The sequence below is a fragment of the Geotrypetes seraphini genome, chromosome 7, assembly GCF_902459505.1.
Source record: "Geotrypetes seraphini chromosome 7, aGeoSer1.1, whole genome shotgun sequence".
In the NCBI taxonomy this organism is placed as follows: domain Eukaryota; kingdom Metazoa; phylum Chordata; class Amphibia; order Gymnophiona; family Dermophiidae; genus Geotrypetes; species Geotrypetes seraphini.
Window position 1 is genome coordinate 161239255 of NC_047090.1, and position 22863 is coordinate 161262117.

Genomic DNA, 22863 nt, shown 5'->3' on the forward strand with positions numbered 1-22863 from the left:
AGCTATGGGGACATTTTACTGCAGGGGCTTGTTCTATGCACTTTCCAACAGCATTCCTATGTTTAGTTTGTTATGCCTGTTCGGCGTGGTACTGTTAAATATTAGCACTTCTTAGTTCTGCTTGGCTATTTAGCAGACTGGTTTCCTAGAGGGGATACAGCTATTTAGTACTACTGTACAACCAAAGTTTGGTCTCAGTCTCCACCTCCTGGTCAAAGTGAGCTATTGCCCATCAGTGAAGGCTACACCAGTCTGGAGAGCCTAAAAGAGATAGTTAACAGGTAACCTAATTTTTCCATACTGTTCTCTGGTCAATGGCATCCTAACGATAAAATGGCAAAATGTGCTATTGCAGATAGAATTGGTGCCACATCGGTCACTTCCTTATGACAAACGGCTCTAAGCTTTCATGTACTGAATGGTGCTAGAAATGCAGAGATGCTGTCTAAAATTCTACATCTGTGACAGGTGGAAAAGGAACGTGACAAAGAAGTAAGTGATGATGAAGCAGAAGAGGAAAAGGAAGAAAAAGAGGAAGAGAAAACAGAAGAGAAACCAGAGATAGAAGATGTTGGTTCTGATGAGGAAGAGGATGAAAAGAAAGATGGTGATAAAAAGAAGAAGAAAAAAATCAAGGAGAAATACATTGACCAGGAAGAACTAAATAAAACAAAACCTATTTGGACCAGAAACCCAGATGACATTACTAATGAAGAATATGGAGAATTCTACAAAAGCCTAACTAATGACTGGGAGGATCATTTAGCAGTGAAAGTAAGTGAGCAGTACTAAATAATGATCATGTCTAACTGGCAGGCTTGGTAATCTAAAGATGTTTATAGAATGTCCCACTGAAGGGTGTTGGTTTTATTTAGCAAATCTGATCCTTTTCAGGGAGGACCAGTGATGCATGTTGGCTTACACTTATTATTAACCAGAAATAGTCTTAGCTGCAAGTGCCATTAAAACATCCAAACAGTGGAAATGTCATGTTTGGATCATATGAGCTAAGTATTAAATTTAGACTGGCCAGCATATAAAGAAGCTCAACAAGCTAATGGGACCAATGGGAACAAGAAGTTTAACATGAGGGGGAAATATCAAATATATGAATGCAGTTTAAAACATAAAGCATGTTCTCAAAACCAGTGTAGTGCAGCCTTAAGACTTGTCCATCTGACATCACCTTCTTTTCTATTAGCATTTTTCTGTAGAAGGCCAGCTGGAATTTCGTGCCCTGCTCTTCGCCCCACGACGTGCACCTTTTGATTTGTTTGAGAACAGAAAGAAAAAGAATAATATTAAGCTGTATGTGCGTAGAGTATTTATTATGGACAACTGTGAGGAACTTATACCAGAGTATTTGAGTGAGTAAGGTTTTGTTTTATTAACTACAGTAAATTGTTCCTTTTTATTTAAATGAAGTAAAGGATCTAAAATACCATTTTTGTTACAGACTTTATTAGAGGTGTTGTGGATTCTGAAGACTTGCCTCTTAATATTTCCCGTGAAATGCTGCAGCAAAGCAAAATCTTAAAGGTTATCAGGAAGAACTTGGTCAAGAAGTGCTTAGAACTCTTCACCGAATTAGCAGAAGATAAAGAAAACTACAAAAAGTTCTATGAACAGTTCTCTAAAAATATTAAGGTTAGTTCATTGAACAATCTAGTAAGACCAAAATGGCCTATCCACTCTGCCTTGTAATGGGCAGCATTATAACTGGTACTGCAGTTCATGCCTTTCTCACTACAGCCTTGAGTAAGGTTGAGCTGAGGTATATAATACACCTTCCGTGTTTTGTTTTGTGTTTAGCTTGGGATCCATGAAGATTCTCAGAACAGGAAGAAACTTTCTGAGTTGTTAAGATATTATACTTCCGCATCTGGTGAAGAAATGGTATCATTGAAAGACTACTGCACACGCATGAAGGAAAACCAGAAACACATTTATTATATCACCGGTAAGTTTAAATACAGTCTACACTTAGAAACTTGTAGATGTGTATCTATGGAGTGCTTACTCTGCGTTATGTATATTATGCATAAAAATCCTAGTGAAGGCCAAGAGCAGACATAACCCTGCAAGCATATACATCTGCCTTGCATAGGCTGACATCTGGGAAAGATTAGTGGGAATCTGAGTGTTGAGATGAGCACGGATTGAATTTTTTAGATTGAAAGAAGCTGAACTTTACACAGGTTTTTACCAGCTTTGCTGAACACTGCAGACACCCAACTGGCACTCAACCAACCAGCAAAGTCTTCTGGACTTCTCGGACATGTCCAAAGTGGTGTTCCTGACTGAACAACCCCCCTCCCTCCAGTCCCAAAGGCAGCAGCCGCAACCATAAGAACATAAGCAATGCCTCTGCTGGCTCAAACCTAAGGTCCATCATGCCCAGCAGTCCGCTCACGCGGTGGCCCAACAGGTCCAGGACCTGTGCAGTAATCCTCTATCTATACCCCTCTATCTCCTTTTCCAGCAGGAAATTGTCCAATTCTTTCTTAAACCCCAGTACCATTCTCTACCCTATTACGTCCTCTGGAAGCGCATTCCAGGTGTCCACCACACGTTGGGTAAAGAAGAACTTCTGGCATTTGTTTTGAATCTGTCCTCTTTCAACTTTTCCGAATGCCCTCTTGTTCTTTTATTCTTAGAAAGTTTGAAGAATCTGTCCCTCTCTACTCTCTCTATGCCCTTCATGATCTTGTAAGTCTCTATCATATCCCCTCTAAGTCTCCTCTACTCCAGGGAAAAGAGTCCCAGTTTCTCCAATCTCTCAGCATATGAAAGGTTTTCCATACCTTTTATCAGACGTGTCGCTCTCCTCTGAACCCTCTCGAGTAACGCCATATCCTTCCTAAGGTACGGTGACCAATATTGGACACAGTACTCCAGATGCGGGCGCACCATCGCCCGATACATGTTACTCCCCTCGGTGGACCCTGGCTACTCTGGTCACAGGCGACGGATCCAATTTCACGACACATATCTGTGACATCGTCTCCAGCAGTCTCTGCTTTGGTGGTTGAACTCCTCCAATCTTTCCAGAGGTCGTCTTTTCCATCTGCCTCCTCATCACATGATCATCACCACGGATGCTTCCCCGTATGCCTAGGGAGCACACATGGTCCATCTCTGCACTCGGGGTCTTTGGACGGTCCAGGAGCGTCGGCATCACATCAATTTCCTGTAACTCTGGGTGATATTTTATGCTCTCAAAGCGTTTCAGCATCTTCTCTGTCCCCAGGTTCTTCTTCTGTGCACAGACAATCAGGTGGCCATGTACTACATCAACAAGCAAGGAGGGACGGGTTCTCTTCTGTTGTCAGGAGGCTCAGAAGATTTGGTCTTGGGCGACAGTTCGCAATCTGTTCCTCAAGGCTGTCTATATTCAAGGCGAGCAGAATTCATTAGCGGACAACCTCAGCAGAATTCTTCAGCCTCACAAATGGACCCTCGATCCTGCCATTCTCCAGTCCATCTTTGCTCAGTGGGGCACTCCTCAGGTGGACCTCTTTGCGGCTCCTCACAACCATCAACTGCCCCAATTTTGTTCCAGACTCTACTCCCCTCATCGTCTGGCAGCAGATGCGGAAAACCTCTCACTGCTCATCCTTTGGTTTCCAGATTTATGCGAGGCCTTTTCAATGTGAAACCACCTCTTAAATCTCCTGTTATCTGGGACCTTAATGTGGTCCTCTCTTCTCTTATGAAGCCTCCATTTGAACCATTGGCCACAGCTCATCTCAGATTTCTCACTTGGAAAGTGGTCTTCCTTATAGCTCTCACCTCTGCCAGGAGGGTCAGTGAGTTACATGCACTAGTGGCTGACCCACCTTTCACTGTTTTTCACCATGACAAGGTGGTTCTTCGTACTCCTAAGTTCCTGCCTAAAGTGGTCTCTGACTTTCACCTTAATCAGTCCATTATTTTGCCTGTATTCTTCCCTAAACCTCATTCTCATCCTGGAGAACAAGCTTTACATACTTTGGACTGTAAGCGTGCTTTGGCTTACTATCGAGAGCGCACAAAACCTCACAGATCGTCTCCTCAGCTTTTTCTCTCGTTGGATCCTAATAAGCTGGGTCGTCCTGTTTCTAAACGAACGATTCCAACTGGCTTGTGGCCTGCATTTCGTTCTGTTACGCTCAGGCCGGACTTGCACTGGAAGGTTCTGTCACGTCCCATAAGGTTAGAGCTATGGCAGCATCTGTAGCTTTCCTCAGATTTACGCCTATTGAGGAAAATTGCAAGGCTGCTACTTGGTCCTCAGTCCATACCTTCACTTCTCATTACTGTCTGGATGCATTCTCCAGACGGGATGGACATTTCAGCCAATCTGTTTTACAAAATTGATTTTCCTAATGGCCATCCCTTTTTTTTTTTTTTTTTTGTTAGCTTGGAGGTCACCCATCAGTTAAGAATATACTGCCTGCTTGTCCTGGGATAAAGCACAGTTACTTACCGTAACAGGTGTTATCCAGGGACAGCAGGCAGATATTCTTATGACCCTCCCACCTCCCCGGGTTGGCTTCTTAGCTGGCTTATCTTAACTGGGGACCGCGCGCCTCCTTCGGGTGGGAAGGCACTCGCGCATGTGCGGTGTGGACAGACTAGAACTTTCTAAGTTCTTAGAGTGCAATCACTCTACAATTGTCCGTACCGGGGCTCCGTCGGTGCCGTCACCCATCAGTTAAGAATATCTGCCTGCTGTCCCTGGATAACACCTGTTACGGTAAGTAACTGTGCTTTTCTCAATGTTGAACTTCATCTGCCATCTTGTCGCCCATTCCCCTAGTTTGTTCAAGTCCCTTTGCAATTCTTCGCAGTCCTCTTTAGTCCAAGCTCCACTAAATAGTTTGGTGTCGTCCACAAATTTTATTATCCCAGTACAAGCAGGCAGGTATTCTCACAGATGGGTGACGTCATCGACGGAGCACAAATACGGACGCCTCACAAGCAGACTTGCTTGAAGAAACTCGAAGTTTCGAGTCGCTCGCATGCGCGAGTGCCTTCCCACCCAGCGCTGGCCGCGTCTTAGTTTTCCGCAGAGCCGAGAAGTCCGTCTTTGACTCTGTTAACTTCGTTACTTGTGCCTTCTCTGAACCGCGGTTTGTAACTTTTTTTTCCTCAAGAATCGCTGTTCTTCTTATTTTATTTTCAGTTTAAAAAAAAAAAAAAAAAATTTTTTTTCCTCTTCCGTCCGTTTTCCAGGACAGGCCGCTCAGCCGCAGCCCAAGGGCTTCGATCTTGCGGCGGCTATTTTCACTTCTATGTCCTGGCCTGTCACGGGCTTCAAAAAGTGTAGCAAGTGCCAGCGGGCTTCAAAAAGTGTAGCAAGTGCCAGCGAGCGATCTCTCTTACGGACCCACACTGTCGCTGCCTCAAGTGCCTTGGGCCGAAACATCATCCTATGTCGTGCCTGCGCTGTGCTATGCTGCAGGCTCGAGCTTTCATTCGTTGTCGTTTTTTGGTGGACAAGCTCTTCGAGATGGAATCTTCTACTGATCCCTCTACTTCAAAGGCGACCTCGGCCTCGACTCCTACCGAGGTTACTCCTGTTTCTACTGCTTCCACCTCGAGCCTCATCAGACCTTCGTCGTTTGCAGCGGCTCTTTCTTCGACATCTGCTGTATCTTCCCCTGTTTCTTTAGGTCAGATAGCTCAGCAATCGGTTCCAGCGGTAGTGATTAAAGTTCCTAAGACTTCCAAGTTGAAGCACACTCACACTACCTCGAAGGAACCTCCAGCCAAGGCAGGTGGACCGGTTTCAGACGCGGATCCATCCTTGCCGGCTTCTTTCCAGACCATGTTGGAGAAGCAATTCATTCAGTTCCTTACTACCGTATTTTCACGCAAATAACGCGCACCCGTGTATAACGCGCACACGGGTATAGCGCGCAGAAACCACAATATTATGTATAAAAACTTTTGTATACTGCGCTCACGGGTATAACGCGCATGCTGCCCGACTCTCCTTTCGCCCGCCCCGACTCTCCTGTCGCCCGCCCCGACTCTCCTGTCGCCCGCCCCGACTCTCCTTTCGCCCTCCCCGACTCTCCGTGCGCTGTCCCGACTCTCCGTTTACCCGCCCTGCCCTGCCACCCCCCCGGCAGGACCACTCGCACCCCCACCCCGAAGGACCGCCGACTCCCCGACAATATCGGGCCATAAGGGAGCCCAAACCCTCCTGGCCACGGCGACCCCCTACCCCCACCCCGCCCGACGCCCGCCCCCCCCCCCCCAGCAGGACCGCTCGCACCCCCACCCCGAACGACCGCTCGCACGCGCTCCCACCCGCACCCGCGATTGGAGCAAGAGGGAGCCCAAGCCCTCTTGCCCGGCCGACTCCCCGACAATATCGGGCCAGGAGGGAGCCCAAACCCTCCTGGCCACGGCGACCCCCTACCCCCACCCCGCACTACATTACGGGCAGGAGGGATCCCAGGCCCTCCTGCCCTCGACGCAAACCCCCCTCCCTCCCTCCAACGACCACCCCCCCAAGAACCTCCGACCGCCCCCCCAGCCGACCCGCGACCCCCCTGGCCGACCCCCACGACACCCCCACCCCCCTTCCCCGTACCTTTGCTAGTTGGCCGGACAGACGGGAGCCAAACCCGCCTGTCCGGCAGGCAGCCAACGACGGAATGAGGCCGGATTGGCCCATCCGTCCCAAAGCTCCGCCTACTGGTGGGGCCTAAGGCGCGTGGGCCAATCAGAATAGGCCCTGGAGCCTTAGGTCCCACCTGGGGGCGCGGCCTGAGGCACATGGTCGGGTTGGGCCCATGTGCCTCAGGCCACGCCCCCAGGTGGGACCTAAGGCTCCAGGGCCTATTCTGATTGGCCCACGCGCCTTAGGCCCCACCAGTAGGCGGAGCTTTGGGACGGATGGGCCAATCCGGCCTCATTCCGTCGTTGGCTGCCTGCCGGACAGGCGGGTTTGGCTCCCGTCTGTCCGGCCAACTAGCAAAGGTACGGGGAAGGGGGGTGGGGGGGTCGTGGGGGTCGGCCAGGGGGGTCGCGGGTCGGCTGGGGGGGCGGTCGGAGGTTCTTGGGGGGGGCGGTCGTTGGAGGGAGGGAGGGGGGTTTGCGTCGAGGGCAGGAGGGCCTGGGATCCCTCCTGCCCGTAATGTAGTGCGGGGTGGGGTAGGGGGTCGCCGTGGCCAGGAGGGTTTGGGCTCCCTCCTGGCCCGATATTGTCGGGGAGTCGGCCGGGCAAGAGGGCTTGGGCTCCCTCTTGCTCCAATCGCGGGTGCGGGTGGGAGCGCGTGCGAGCGGTCGTTCGGGGTGGGGGTGCGAGCGGTCCTGCTGGGGGGGGGGGGGTGAATCGGGCGTCGGGCGGGGTGGGAACTATGTAGAAAAACTTTTGTATACCGCGCGCGTTATATGCGTGAAAATACGGTAATATGGGACCGAAGCTTCTTCCTCTCATCCATCCTGGGCATTCAGCAGTCTCCCGCGAGGTCAAGCCGCTTCCAATGCCTCAGGTTAACCTTACACACTCTTTGCAGGAAGCAGAGTCTTTGCGAGTGTCTGGTCTGGCATCAGTGCACGTACAGCAAGAAGCAGATTCTTTGCAAGTGCCTCGGAAGGAATCCTCACACATCTATACAAGAAGCAGAGTCTTTGGGAGTACATCGAGGTTCCTCCACTAAGCCTCTAGAGCTTCGATCTACAGCCTCCAGTCCCATACATTCATTGATGCCATCGGCTGCTTCCATCTCCAAGGCGAAGTCTCCTCGATCTTTGAGATCTGCTTCCAGGCACAGTTCTCATCGACGATCGAGGCCTTCTTCGAGGCATCCTTCCAGGCATAGTTCTTCTTCTAAAGAAAGACCTTCTTCCACTAAACCTCGATCTACTCCAACCTCGACTAGACCACCGACTCCTCGTTCGAGGTCTCCAATGCCGGACCTCGAGGATGTCCTGGTTTCGATTGCCTTGTCCAAGTCACCATATTCCTTTGATGCCTTTTTTCCTGCCGAACTTTCATCTTCGAGCCAGGCTGCCTCGACGTCCTCGAGGCAAAGCATTAGCAGATCAGCTATCTTTTTCATCTTTTCTTCATCAGATGGCTGTGGACTTGGATCTTCAATTAGATACTGGCTCCAAATACTCTAAGGAGTATCTAGAAGTCATGCATCTTCCTCAACCTCCAGCAGAGTCTCTTAAGCTTCCACTTCATAAGCTTTTGATCAGACTTTTGGTTGATGCATGGAAACACCTTTTTCCATATCAGCTGTTCCAGGAAAATTGGACTCTAGGTATAAAACTGTGCATTGCAAAGGGTTTGACAACTCAGTTATCTCATCAATCCCTGCTTGTCGAGTCCTCCTTAAAGAGGTCCCATCCTTCCAAGGTTTATGCCACCGTTTCTCCTGGAAGGGAAGGGAAAACTATGGACAAATTTGGACGTCGCCTCTATCAAAATGCCATGATGTCCTAAAGTCCTAAATTATAATTTTCAATTCATTACTTATTTTGAATTCCTTATTTCTCTATTGCCAAAGTTTTTGACTTGTCTGGATACTCAAAAGCATTTTGAATTTCAAGAAGTCCTGGCTTCTTTATCCCAACTCAGATTACATCTCCTGCAGTCATCTTACGATGCCTTCGAGTTGTCTGCCTGGGCAGCTGCTTGTTCTGTGGCTATGCGTCGTCTTGCTTGGCTTCGTACCATTGACATGGACCCTAATCTCAAGACCGCTTGGCTAATATCCCTTGTGACGGCAATGACCTCTTCAATGAATCCATTGAGGTAGCCACCAAGAAATTATTTGACTATGAGAAATCCTTTGTTTCTATTGTCAGAACCAAGCCGAAGCCAGCTCCTGCAAAACCTGCATGCCCTGCTCCTATCTGTCAGCGGTGTTTTACTCCGAGGACGGCTCTTTATATCGCCCTCTAAAGAAACAGCAGCCTCAAAGACAACAGAAACCTCAACCTTCTGCTGCACCTAAGGCTACTCAGCCTTTTCGACTGTTTAAAACAGAGCATAACCTCCACCATTCTGACTCTTGTCTCATTTTCCCCCTATAGGAGGTTGTCTCTGTCATTTCTACCACCGATGGACGATAAACACATCCTACCTCTGGGTACTTTCCATCATCAGGGAAGGATACTCTTTTCATTTCTCTCAGATTCCACCAGAGCTTCCTCCAAGAGAGTATCCCTTCCAATCCATCCCAGACCGCCCTTCTTCTTCAGGAAGCTCAAGCTCTGCTTCGTCTCCATGCCATCGAACCATTTCCCTTGAAACAGCAGAACAGGGAGTTTTACTCCTGTTACTTCCTTGTTCCGAAGAAGATGGGCGATCTGCGACCCATTCTGGATCTCAGGGCTCTCAACAAATTTCTAATCAAAAAAGTTTTGCATGTTGTCCTGACATCCCTTTATCCCCTTCTCGAGTGGAACGACAGCTTATGCTCTCTGGATCTCAAGGAGGCCTACACTCATATTCCCATTCATCCGGCCTCCCGTCAATATCTCAAGATTTTGGGTGGCGAATCTGCATTATCAATACAGAGTGCTGCCCTTCGGCCTGGCTTCATCTCCCAGAGTTTTCACCAAGTGCCTGGTAGTGATAGCATCAGCTCTAAGGAACCATGGTCTTCAGGTATTTCCTTACCTCGACCACTGGCTCATCAAAGATTCAACATCTCAGGGGGTTATTGTAGCGACCCAACGGACTACCTGGTTCCTACAAAGTTTTTGGGATTTAAAATCAACTTTCCCAAATCCCAACTTCAGCCCTCCAAGAATCTACAATTCATTGGTGCTGTTCTGGACACTGTCCAACTCAGATCATTCCTTCCACAACAACGTCTGGAAGCTCTTCTTCAACTCTGTCATAGTGTCTTCCTGATCTTCCATCTCAGCAAGACACATGATGGTACTCCTGGGTCACATGGCCTCCACAGTACATGTGACTCCTTTTGCCAGACTTCACCTCGGAATTCCTCAGTGGACCCTGGCATCTCAATGAACGCAAGTTTGCGACCCTCCTTCTCAACACATCTCAGTCACTCCTTCATTGAAGAAGTCTCTCCATTGGTGGATGCTCTCTTCCAATCTTTCCAGAGGTTTGCTTTTTCAAACGCCCTCCCCATCAGAAAGTCCTCACGACAGACTCTTCGACCTACGCTTGGGGCACTCATCTCGATGGTCTCCGTACTCAAGGCCTATGGACTAGTACGGATCGTCGGTGTCATATCAATCTATTGGAACTCAGAGCGATCCTCAAGGTTCTCAACGCTTTCCAACATCTTCTTCACGACCAGGTAGACTTCATTCAGACGGACAACCAAGTCGCCATGTATTATATCAACAAACAGTGAGGGACCGGATCTGCCTCCTTTTGTCAAGAAGCTCTGAAGGTTTGGGACTGGGCAATTTGCCACAACACCTTCCTCAAAGCTGTCTATATCCAAGGGGCGAACAATTGCTTGGCGGACAACTTGAGGAGTGCAACATCACGAATGAATATTCCATTCCTCGCCTCTGCATCACATTTTTTCACAGTGGGGAACACCTCAGATAGACCTCTTTGCAGCTCCCCACAACTACAAACTGCCTCATTTCTGCCCCAGGATATACTCTCCTCATCGCCTCTAGGGAGATGCTTTTCTTCTGGAATGGACGAATCGCTTCCTCTATGCATTCCCTCTCATTCTCAAGACTCTAGTCAAGTTAAAGAACGATCATGCCACCATGATTCTGATTGCTCTTCAGTGTCCGAGACAACCTTGGTACTCCCTTCTACTTCAACTCAGCAGCAGGGAGCCCTACCTTCTACCAGTTTTTCCATCTCTGCATACACAGAGTCAGGGATCTCTGCTTCATCCCAACCTGCAGTTTCTACACCTGACAGCTTGGTACCTCTCAACATGACTCCTCTGCAGTTTTCTCAACCTGTCAGAGACATTTTAGAGGCTTCTAGGAAATCTACCACTAAACAATGCTATCACCAAAATAGACAACATTTTCTACGTGGTGTTTTTCTCATGATAAGGATCTCCAACATTCCTCCTTATCTTCTGTTTTGGAATACCTTTTGCAGGGGGCGTGGCTTAACGCGAACACGAATGGACGTGTGATCGCGAAGCTCCTCTTCATCTAGGCAACGGAAAATAAAAATATTATTCCCTTCTTGATGATTTCATCAAAAAATAATTATTAATGACGCTGAACTTATGAAAGATCGATATTACCCTCTTACGCCGAAGTTGATGTGAAGCCAGAGAGAATAGGAGCTGAAAAGTCAGAGCGCCGTTTTTCCTCAGTGCTGGAACGAAGCGGTGTTGAGGCTTGAGTCACTGATTCGTGAAAGTTATAAGTTTAAAGGAACTTAGAGATCACTGAAAAATGGAATAAAAGTACTGCTGAGATTCGGATAAAGTCTGAGGGAAGAAAGTCAAGAGAAAAGGTCTGTTTCTCTTTTGCCGGTTTTTTCATGACAGGATGCTGACTGTTGCTAGAGCGACGAGGCATAGATAAAAAAAACTCACAGCGTGAATGACACCAGCCTGATATTATAATCTTGCCAAACCTAAGTAAGGTACTGAGAAAAGAAGAACTAGGAAAAATTAAGAGCGCTGTTATTTCTCTGTGCTGAAAATTAGAACTGACTAACAGAAAAAAAAGTTAAAGAAAGACCGATCTCGTTGTGAGGCCGCTGTCAGTTGATTTCTAGAACTGTGGCGGTTTGATGCAGCCCTCTCCTGCCGGCGCTGAGTCGGAGCCCAACGGGCGGAGAGTCAAGGAGATCAGTTAATCCTTTGCCGATTTCTTTTTGTGATAGAAAGTCATTGGAAAGACTGAAGGCAGACTATTGAACATTAAATTAGCCAACAACAGAAAAGAAAGAAAAAAAAAAGTTTCTCCCTTCAGACTGATTTTGGTAGAGGGCTGGTGCCTGTCAAAGATAAAAATATGGCAGTTTGATGTAGCCCTCCCCCGCCGGTGTTAAAGCAAAGCCCTGAAGATAAAAAAACTAATTGTTTTCTTCTGTGCTGAATGACATCAAAAACAACTGATGAGAAATAAAACCGGCGAAAACTGTGGCAACTGATACTACCCTCCACCTGACGAAATTAAAATAAAGCTCTGAAGGAATAAATGCCAAAAAGAAAATCTATTATTTCCTCACTGGCAAAACAGAGAGAGAAAAATTAAGAGCGCCTTTTTTCTCAATTTAAACTAATTTTGGTGAGAGGACAGTGCCTGTCAGTCTGAAATTAATGGCAGTTTGAAATAGCCCTCCTCTGCCGTTTTTGAAGAGAAATCCTGAGGGTAAGGAGCTGATTTTTCTTTTTGTACTGTGTAAGGAAAAAGAAAAAAAAAGAAAACTGGTGAAAATAGAGCCAATTGAAACTACCTTCCAACGAAATTAGACAGTAACCCTGAAGGAAGGGATCCAAAAAAAAAAAAAAAAGTTTGCTATTTCCTCAACAGCATAACATCGAAGGCGAACTATTGTACATTGTTGTGGACAAAAATCTCATTGAGCATAAAGATTGTGGAAAAGGTAAAATCTGTAAAAATATAAAAATAAATTCAGGAATATGGCAAGTACCAGACAAAATAAAAATGAGGCTGGTTGGGGGGCGTGGCTTAACGCGAACACAGGATGGAGGTGTGATCACGACGCTCCTCTATATCTGGGCAAAATTTTAAAATTATAATTCTCTTATTGCTGATTTAGAGATAAAAAACAAGTTTAAATTAAACTTAAAACTATTGCAGACTAATATTGAGTTCCTCCGATAAAATCGAGATAGATCCTGAGAGAGGAAAACTGAAAGAAAGATTGCCGGTTTTTCTCTCAGCGCTGGATTGACGCGGCAGATAACTGACAGAAAAGAAATCTATCAAATAGAAACAATCGGATAACAACGCTGTTATTAAAGTAAGATTTGAAAAGAAAGGAGACGGATTATCTCTGTATTAAGGCAACACGGAGGTAAGAAATAGCTGTTAAAACTTGAACTGACTAACAGCTAAAGAGAAACGGATCTCGAAGTGAAATCGCTGTCAGATGAGATGATTTAAAACAGCCCTCTCCTGCCGAAGATAAATTAAAACCTTAAAGGCATTGAATATTACTAGCTTTTAGAGGTATAGATACGGCACGGTAGAGAAGAGAACTGTTTCAAGAAATAAAACTGATTAACGTTTTAAAAAAAAAAAACGATCCCAATGTGAGACAGTTGACAGTTTATTATCTAAACTATGACAGTTTAAGGCAGCCCTTTCTAGTCAGCGCTGAGTTGGAGCCCTGAGATAAAACTGGTCCTTTACCTGAAGCCAGTTTTTTTGTTCGTTTTTCCTCAGCGATGGTTCAACATTGGGACAGATAACAGATAAAAAGTTCTATAAACGCAAATAATTTATATGGCTGCTGATATTAAGGGAAGATTTGGAAAAAGTTAAAAGAAATACGTGATTATATTAATGCTGATTTGAATGCTGAGAGAGTGAAAGAAGGCTTATGAAGATTTAATTTGAAAAAGACATACAGCATTCTCAAGGGATTGAAAAAAGAAAACTGATAGAGAGAGGAATACTGGCATTTTCTCTCAATAATTAAGTGCCAAAGCACTGAAAACAAATAAATATCAGCTTATTAAAATAAAAGAAATTCTGAATTGAATATTGCTTTCCTCTGACAAAGCTGCGATTGGGCTTATGAGAGAGGAGACAGAGAAAAGGATCAACGGAACTTTAAACTTTAAAAAAAAAACCGAAGCAACAGGACATCGAGGCAATTGAGAGACGCTGAGAAAAAACAGAAGACAGTTACTTCAAGTTGGTCAAAATAAGGGAAAATAACTCTATAAAGTGTTGCTCTCCTCAATCGGGGCTGCGATTGGGCTTGTGAGAGGAGAGGAAAAACTACTAAGAATTTTTTTTTTTTTTTTTTTTTTTTTGTCAGCGCTGAAAAATTAAAACTTGTGAAAGAAATTGACTAATCTGAGAGAGATCTAAGGGAAGGAAATGTTGTTGGACTGAATGTTCCCCTCCTTCATTGAGACAGTGAAAGTGAGAAAAGTAAAAGAAAAAAGGAAAGAATTTTCAAACTGACATAGGTAAAAGATAAAAGAAGAAGAAAAAATCAAAAATAACCATCTAGCCAATATTAAAGAGATAAATAAACTAAAAAAGGAATATTCAAGATTGTGACAGATAACTGAGGAAAAGAAAAGGGATTAAAAAGAAAATTTCTACTAATTCTTGGAAGAAAAGAGATTAAAAACCTAAGAATATCAAATCTAAACCTAAGAGACTAAATATAAGAAATAAGAATAACCAAGAAAAAGAAAACAACAACATGGCAAGCACCAGACAAAACAAAAATGAGGCTGGTACATCTGCAAAAAGACAGAAACAAGACCAAATAACACCAAGTAAAATACCACTTCCTATCGAAGAATCAGACATATTAAGCAAAGCTGAAGTCATGGAAGAATTAAAACAAATCAAACAAATGCTTAAAGAAACTATAACTAATATGTCTGAAATGAAAGAAGAAATTTTAAATATACATAGACAAATGGAAGTTAACAACAAAAGAACAACTGAACTAGAATCAAAAATGGAAAATATAGAATGTGAATCAAAAAGATGTAAAAACGACAGCCTGGAATTAAATAAATTAAAAGATCAACTGGAGGATTACGAGAATAGAGGAAGAAGAAAGAACATCAAACTCTTTGGAATACAAGAAAATTTAGAGGGAAAAAATACTATCCTTTTCCTTGAAAATTTAATTCCAAAAATTCTACAATTAGACTTGAAACAACCAATTGAAATTGAAAGGGCGCATAGAATCCCAATTAAAAATTTAGAAAATAAAAACAGACCAAGACCAATCATTTTCAAAATGTTGAGATACCAACAAGCACTAGAGATACTAAATGCTGCAAAAAAAGATAAAAACTTAAATTATAAAGGATCAAGATTATGGTTTTTACCAGACTTCGCCAAAAACACAGCAACTAAAAGGAAAAGACTACTAGATATGAGACCTCTACTCAAAGAAAAAGGATTTAAATATGGTCTATACTACCCGGCGAAAATGAGAGTGTCATCTGGAGACAAGTCCTTATATTTTGAGGACCCCGAAAAACTAAAAGAGTTTCTCTCTAAACCAGAACCTATGATATATTAATATAATATATTAAGATGGTTTTGAAAACTCTATGAAAAATTAGAAAATATAACATATCGAAATATTTGAAGAAATGGAGGAAAACAATACAAAGAAAAGACAATAATAATTATATGAAAGAAAGAACAGAATATAGGAAAATTATTAAATAATACACTGCATATATGTTTAAAATAATTATATGTTGAAATCATAATACTAAGGAAATACAAATTAACATATTGTTAAATGGAAAATGATACATTAATAAAATGTTATGGAAAATGATTAAATAAATATAAAAGATCAATATAGATAGATAGAAGGGAAATTTGTTTAAACAATTGAAAATTGATTGCCTGGAATGGGGAGAATGTTAGGATTACAGTTCCAATGTGTATCCTTAAGCAGCCAATGTATTGGGTGGGAAAGGGAGGGATAAGGAGAATATTTATTAGAATAATTAAGGGAGATACATTAGGGTTAAATATGTGTGTCGTGAAGAAAATTTTTTGGATATTAAATATGAAAGAGGAGAGGAAGAAAAAGATAATGAAAAGTATTAAAATATATAATGTCTTTTAAAATATATTCTATTAATGTCAATGGCCTGAATCACGTAATTAAAAGGAAAAAAATATTAACATTTTTAAAAAAACAAAATGCAGATATTTACTGTCTGCAAGAGACCCATCTTAATATGAAGGAATCACAGAAATTATCAGGTGGATGGATAAAAGAATGTTTTTTTGCTCCAGCAGTGGGTAAAAAAGCAGGGGTTGCAATCCTTATAAATAAAAAATGTATGGCCAATATAAAGGTAAAAAATTCAGATCCACATGGAAGATGGATACATATCGATATAGGTATGGGAAATGATACCCTGACGTTATTTAATATATATGCCCCTAATTCGAATCAATCAGAATTTTTCAAAAAGCTACAAAATATGTTATTACCACTGGCTGCCTCTAATTTAGTGGTGGCTGGAGATTTTAATGCTGTAATGGATCCATTATTGGATAAAAAACCAGGTAAAAATATTAAATCTTTAGGTCTAGATAATTTAGTTCGATCATGTGATTTGAAAGATATATGGCGTATTCTTCATTTTAATGATCAGGAGTATTCATTTTGTTCACAGGTTCATAAATCATTTTCAAGAATAGATTATATTTTTGTTTCAACAAATAAAGTGCAACAAGTGATTAAAGCCTCCATTGATCCTATTATTATTTCGGATCATGCGGGAATATGGATAGAATTACAATTAGATCAATTAGAAAATAATAGACCTCTTTGGAGATTTGATAATGCATTGCTTGTGGATAACAAATTTTTGGAAAATTTTAAAACACAAATTAATGAATTTTTTCAAATAAATTTAGTGGAAGATACATCTATAGAGAATGTATGGGATGCATTTAAAGCAACTATGAGGGGTAATATCATATCATATTCAGCTTTTATTAGGAAACAAATTAAAAAACAATATATGGAATTAGAAAAAGAAATAAAAATATTAGAAGCTAAATTGATAAGTAAATGGGAATATGAAGTTTTGCAAGCTCTTTTGAAAGTAAAAGGTAAATATAATGAATTAACTTCAAAAATGATAAGAAAAGATTTGTTTTCCAAACAAACGGTGTATTATGGAAATTCTAATAAGGCGGGAAAATTATTAGCAAATTATCTTAAGGCAAAAAAAAGGAGAACTAATATTAATGGAATAAAAGATGATAATGGTATAATAACAAATCAAACAAATATAATATTAAAACAATTTTTAAATTTTTATAAGGATCTATATTCTTCCGAACCTTATTTGGAGAAACAAAAAGATGGAAAAAAATTTTTAGATTTAATAAATGGACCTAAGATTCCTGATCATATAAAACGAAGTTTAGAAGAACCTATATCATTAAAAGAATTAGAAACAGCATTGAGATCTCTTAGAGTTGGATCCGCTCCAGGTGGTGATGGTTACACAGTAGAATTTTATAAAACATTTCAAAATATCCTCTCCCCACATTTATTAAAATTATATCAGACACAACTGATAAAAGGTAATATAAAAGGTACTATGGCTGAATCAATAATAATTGTTTTGCCTAAGCCAAATAAAGATCCTACTTTGGTTTCAAACTACAGGCCTATATCTTTGATAAACGTTGATAATAAACTTTTGGCGAAAATTTTGGCTTTGAGATTAGCCAAAGCTCTCCCACATATTATAGATATGCATCAAACGGGTTTCGTTGCTAAAAGACATTCCTCCAATAACTCTAGACTATTATTTCACATGCTAAACTTGTCAAAAAAAATGGATGAACCGGCTTTTACAGTCTCATTAGATGCTGAGAAAGCATTTGATAGGGTAGAATGGAATTTTATGTATCAGGCTTTAGAATGGTTTGGTATAGGTTCTGGATTTATACAAATGGTAAAAACATTGTATAGCTTCCCGATTGCAAGATTAAATATTAATAATAAGATATCTGATGGTTTTCAATTGCAGAGGGGAGTTAGACAAGGTTGTCCTTTATCTCCTTTGTTATTTGATGTTGTATTAGAACCCTTATTGTTAGCAATACAGCAAACGAGGGAGATACAAGGAATTCCATATTCAGATATGGAATATAAAATTTCGGCTTATGCTGATGATATTTTGCTTTATTTGAGAAATCCAGAGTCTACCTTATCTTCTTTATTGGAATTAATTGATAAGTTTGGCAAATTTTCAGGTTATAAAATTAATTGGAATAAATCTGAAATTATACCCTTGAATGTTTACTGTGTTAAAGGATTATTTGATATTTTTCCATTCATATGGAAAGAAGAAGGATTTAAATATCTAGGCATTCAAGTTAAAAAAACAATTGAAGATACTGTAAAAGAAAATGAAAAATATGTATTAAAAAAAGTAACGGAGTTATGTGAAGGTTTCAAGGTTTCAAGGTTTATTAAATATTTGATGGATCGCTATATCGTTATACAAAGCGATGTACATTAAAATACAATCAGATAAGATAATAAAAACATACAGTTCATTAAAATAATAATAATAACATACAATAAAAACGATAGATTTTAGACAGGACCAACATCAATTGGGAGGAAAGGGAGGTTAAAGTTACATATCATAAAAAAAAAGAAATACATTTAAGGAAAGAACATCAGGGAGGTATTAAAATACTTGAAACGAAAAATTAAAAAATGGGAGAATTTGTATTTTATTATTTATGTATTAAAAATTTTTTTAAAAAGATAAGTTTTAAGAGATTTCTTAAAAGAAGGAACATCTTTTTCATTTTTTATATATTCGGGCAAAGAGTTCCACCATTGGGGGCCAACGACCGAAAACATTTCCAATCTACGGGTGCCTATAATTTTCAAAGAAGGAATTACTAATAGGTTTTGGGAAGATGATCTGAGAGAGCGTGCAGAACAATAGGGGATTAGCATCTTAGAAATGCATTGTGGTTCTTTGAAGATCAAGTTTTTATAGATAAGTAGTAAAACTTTAAACTGTATGCGTTGGCAAATAGGAAGCCAGTGTGCATCTTTAAAGAGTGGGGTGACGTGATCGAATTTCTTGGCATCATAAATTAGTTTTATGGCCGAGTTTTGAACTATTTGCATTTGTCGTTTTTGCTTTTGGGTAACATTGAGCAACAAAGAGTTGCAATAATCCAGTTTTGATATAACCAAGGAGTGAATTAAAATATTGCGAGATTTGAGTTCGAGAAATTTAGAAAGAGATCGAATTAAACGCAGTTTGTAGAAGCAGGTTTTAACTAGATTATTAATGTGATCTTTAAATTCCAGACTATCGTCGATTATTACGCCTAATATTTTTGTTTTGGGGACGATTTCAATGGGTTTATTGTTAAGTAGGAAAGGAGAATTTAGTCCTATATCTTTTTTCCAGTTAAAAATCATTGCTTTTGTTTTATTTATATTTAATGATAATTTATTATTGTTAAGCCAATTATGAACTTGTTTGAGTTTTACATTTAAAGAATTGATGTCTTCGTAATTTTCAGGATTAAATGGGTGAATTAACTGTATATCATCTGCGTATGAAAAAGCAGTGAATCCTATAGACTGACATAAATTCAGTAATGGTGCAAGGTAAATATTGAATAACAGGGGAGAAAGGATTGAGCCTTGAGGGATGCCAAAGGTTGTTGTATATTCTTCAGATTCTTCGTTGTTGAATTTGACATGAGAGGTTCGATTGGTAAGATAAGAAGAAAACCAATTAAGGACTTGATCACGAAAGCCTATTGATTCTAATCTCCTGAGAAGTAAATCATGATCTATAGTATCAAATGCTGCAGAGATGTCCAGAGAAAATAAGACTACAGATCTGTGATGATCCAGAAAATAGTGAATGTTATTTGTTAAGCCGATAAGGGAATGTTCTGTGTTATGGTGTTTGCGGAAACCTGTCTGAACAATGGAACCCATTACATATATCTTGGTGGGGCAGAGTTCAAACTATTAAAATGATGATGTTGCCTGTAGTTTGCTACCAAATGAGTATGATACCTATTTATTTTCAGGGGTCCTTTTATAAGAAGCTTAATAGAATTTTAACAAAATTTCTTTGGCTTGGTAAAACACCTAGAATAGCTTTAGTAACCTTACAAAAATCAATTAAGGAGGGAGGGGTAAATTTTCCAAATTTCTATAGGTACCATCAAGCCTATATTCTACGTCAGGGTATGTATTGGATCCTCCCAGAACTTATAGATAATGCACCAGATTGGTTATATTTGGAATGGCGCCTTATGTTTCCCCTAAATTTAGTTCATTTACCAAGTATTAATATACCTAAAAGATACAGAGAAAATAAAATAATAATGGATACTTGGAAAACATTGAGATTTATTGATAAATTAACACCCATCCCAATATATAAATCAACTAATCAATCCATATGGATAAACTCCAAGATCAAAGTAGGCGGAGCTCAAATCCTTTGGAAGAACTGGATTATTGCAGGAATTAGATCTCTAGATGATATTATTTCAGAAGGTAAACTGCTGGATTTTTCACAATTGCAACATAGATTTGGTCTTAATAAAACACAAAGTTTTAAATGGTTGCAATTGAAGCAGGCCATTCAGGTTGGGTTCCCTGAATGGAAATCATTAAACAATCAATATAGTTTAAAGTTCTTATGCTTTAAAGCAGACTTCCTAGGACATCAAGCCGCATTGTGGTATAAATTAATATCTGGATATTTGAATAAAAAACCAAAAAATGGTCTAAGAGACATTTGGAGCATTGAGATTGGACATCAAATTAATGCATCTCAATGGCCACTAATTTGGTCTTGGAGAATGGGATGTACAGTGTCAGCGTCTATGAGACAAACATGGTTCTTTTTATTACATAGAGCTTTTTGGACCCCTACTCGTTTACAAAAACTAGACAGTTCTAAGTCTAATAGATGCTGGCACTGTAATCTAGAACCAGGGACATTAGATCATTTATTATATCATTGTCCTTATATTAAAATATTTTGGAATTCAATTTGGCCACAAATTAATAAATTAATGGAAAATCATATTGCAATATCATATGATACAATTTTATTTGGAACAATGATGAGAAAAAAAAGTCAAATTTCACCAGAAAATAATAAACTTTTATTAATTATGACAGGGGTTGCCATTCAACATATAACTAACAATTGGAAAAATTACAACAACCTAAACTACACATTTTGGTGGAATACAATATGCCATGTTTTTAAAATGGAAAGAACAATAGCAGTACAAAAGGGGACATATAATAAATTTATAAAAATATGGGGGCCATTGACAAAATACTGCAATAATTAAATAATAGAATACTTTTTCTTCTTTTCTTCTTTTAGAGATTTTTTTTTTTTATGACACACATATAGGGGGGATAAGGAAAACAATTTATATATAATATATTATAATATATGATACAAAATGTAACAAATGATTAAAAAATAATAGAAGGGTGAGGGGAGGGAAAATGAATAAAATTTATCCAGAATATATTGTATTAGATATAAATATGTTATTGAATAATTATCAATTGTATTCCAATATGTTGTATACTTTTATAAAATTTGAAAATATTATATTAAAGCAATAAAAGGGTGGGGGGAGGGTGAAGGGGAAAATCAAATTCAGACATACATTGTGTTAGATATAAAAGTGATACCATGCATTTATCAAATGTATTTTATTATTATGTACACTTTTTGTAAAATTTGAAAATAAAAATATAATGGGAAAAAAAAAAAAATGAGGCTGGTATGTCAGCAAAAAGACAGAAGCAGGATCAAATTACACCAAGTAAGATCCCACTTCCTGCTGAAGAACCTGATATATTGAGTAAAGCAGAAGTTATGGAAGAACTGAGACAGATTAAACAAATGCTTAAAGAGACTGTGACCAATATGGCTGAAATGAAAGAAGAAATATTAAATATCCACAGACAAATGGAAGTAAATAATAAAATGGAGGTCATATAGAAGGTGAAGCAAACAGATGCAAAAATGACAGTCTGGAATTGAATAAATTGAAAGATCAACTGGAAGACTATGAAAATCGAGGAAGAAGAAAAAATATTAAACTTTTTGGAATACAAGAAAACTTGGAAGGGAAAAATACTATACAATTTCTAGAAAACTTAATTCCAAAAATACTACAACTGGATCTAAAACAACCACTAGAAATAGAAAGAGCGCATAGGATCCCAATAAAAAATATAGAAAATCAAGGCAGACCAAGACCACTAATATTCAAAATGCTTCGATACCAACAAGCAATAGAAATATTAAATGCTGCCAAGAAAGACAAAAATCTAAATTACAAAGGATCTAGAATATGGTTTTTGCCGGATTTTGCTAAAAACACAGCAAATAAAAGAAAGAGACTATTAGACATGAGACCTCAATTAAAAGAAAAAGGATTTAAATACGGATTATATTACCCGGCAAAAATGAGAGTATCATCTGGAGATAAATCTTTGTATTTTGAAGATCCAGAAAAACTAAAAACCTTTCTCTCAAAATCAGAACCTATGTCATTTTAACATAAAATATCAAGATAGGTTTTGATGATATTGTTAAAAATTATAAAAATATGAGACATTGAAATACTGAAGAAAAAAAAAAAATATGAACTAAAGAAAAGACAATAAAAATATAAAGAGAGAAAGTATAAAATATAGGAAAATATCAATACCATATTAAATATATGTTTAAGATAAAATTTTACGATGTAAACTATAATAGGGAAATATAAATTAAAAATTGATGAACTGAATGAATGAAGATACATTAATGAAATGTTAGGAGTAAAAAATGACTAAAGATATTAAAGGTTAATATAGATAGATAGAAAGGGAAATTGATTGAATATTGGTTGCCTAGAGGGGAGGGGAATGTTCGGGTTGCAGTTCCAATGTGTGTCCTTAAGCAGTCATTATATTGGGTGGGAAAGGGAGGGAAAAAAATGGTATTTATTAGAATGATTAAGGAGAAAGTAAATAAGGGAATGGATACTTCAAGGGTAAATATGTGTGTCATAGAAAATATTTTTTGGATTTTAAATATGAAAGAAGAAGGGAAAAAGACTATACTGATAAGTTTTAAAATATATAATGTCTTTTAAGATATACTCTATTAATGTCAATGGCCTGAATCATGTAATCAAAAG

At 39.7% G+C, this 22863-nt stretch overlaps 1 protein-coding gene across 4 annotated transcripts in view; it reads left to right on the top strand.

Moving 5' to 3' along the window:
- Nucleotides 1–22863, top strand: part of HSP90AA1 (heat shock protein 90 alpha family class A member 1) — a 109617-nt gene that overhangs the window by 77475 nt on the left and 9279 nt on the right. For all 4 annotated transcript variants that reach the window (XM_033951374.1, XM_033951372.1, XM_033951373.1 and 1 more), the window contains 4 exons: nucleotides 469–774; nucleotides 1202–1367; nucleotides 1457–1647; nucleotides 1813–1960. In XM_033951374.1, coding sequence (XP_033807265.1) covers nucleotides 469–774; nucleotides 1202–1367; nucleotides 1457–1647; nucleotides 1813–1960 — 811 coding nt within the window. The remainder of the gene's footprint in view (nucleotides 1–468; nucleotides 775–1201; nucleotides 1368–1456; nucleotides 1648–1812; nucleotides 1961–22863) is intronic.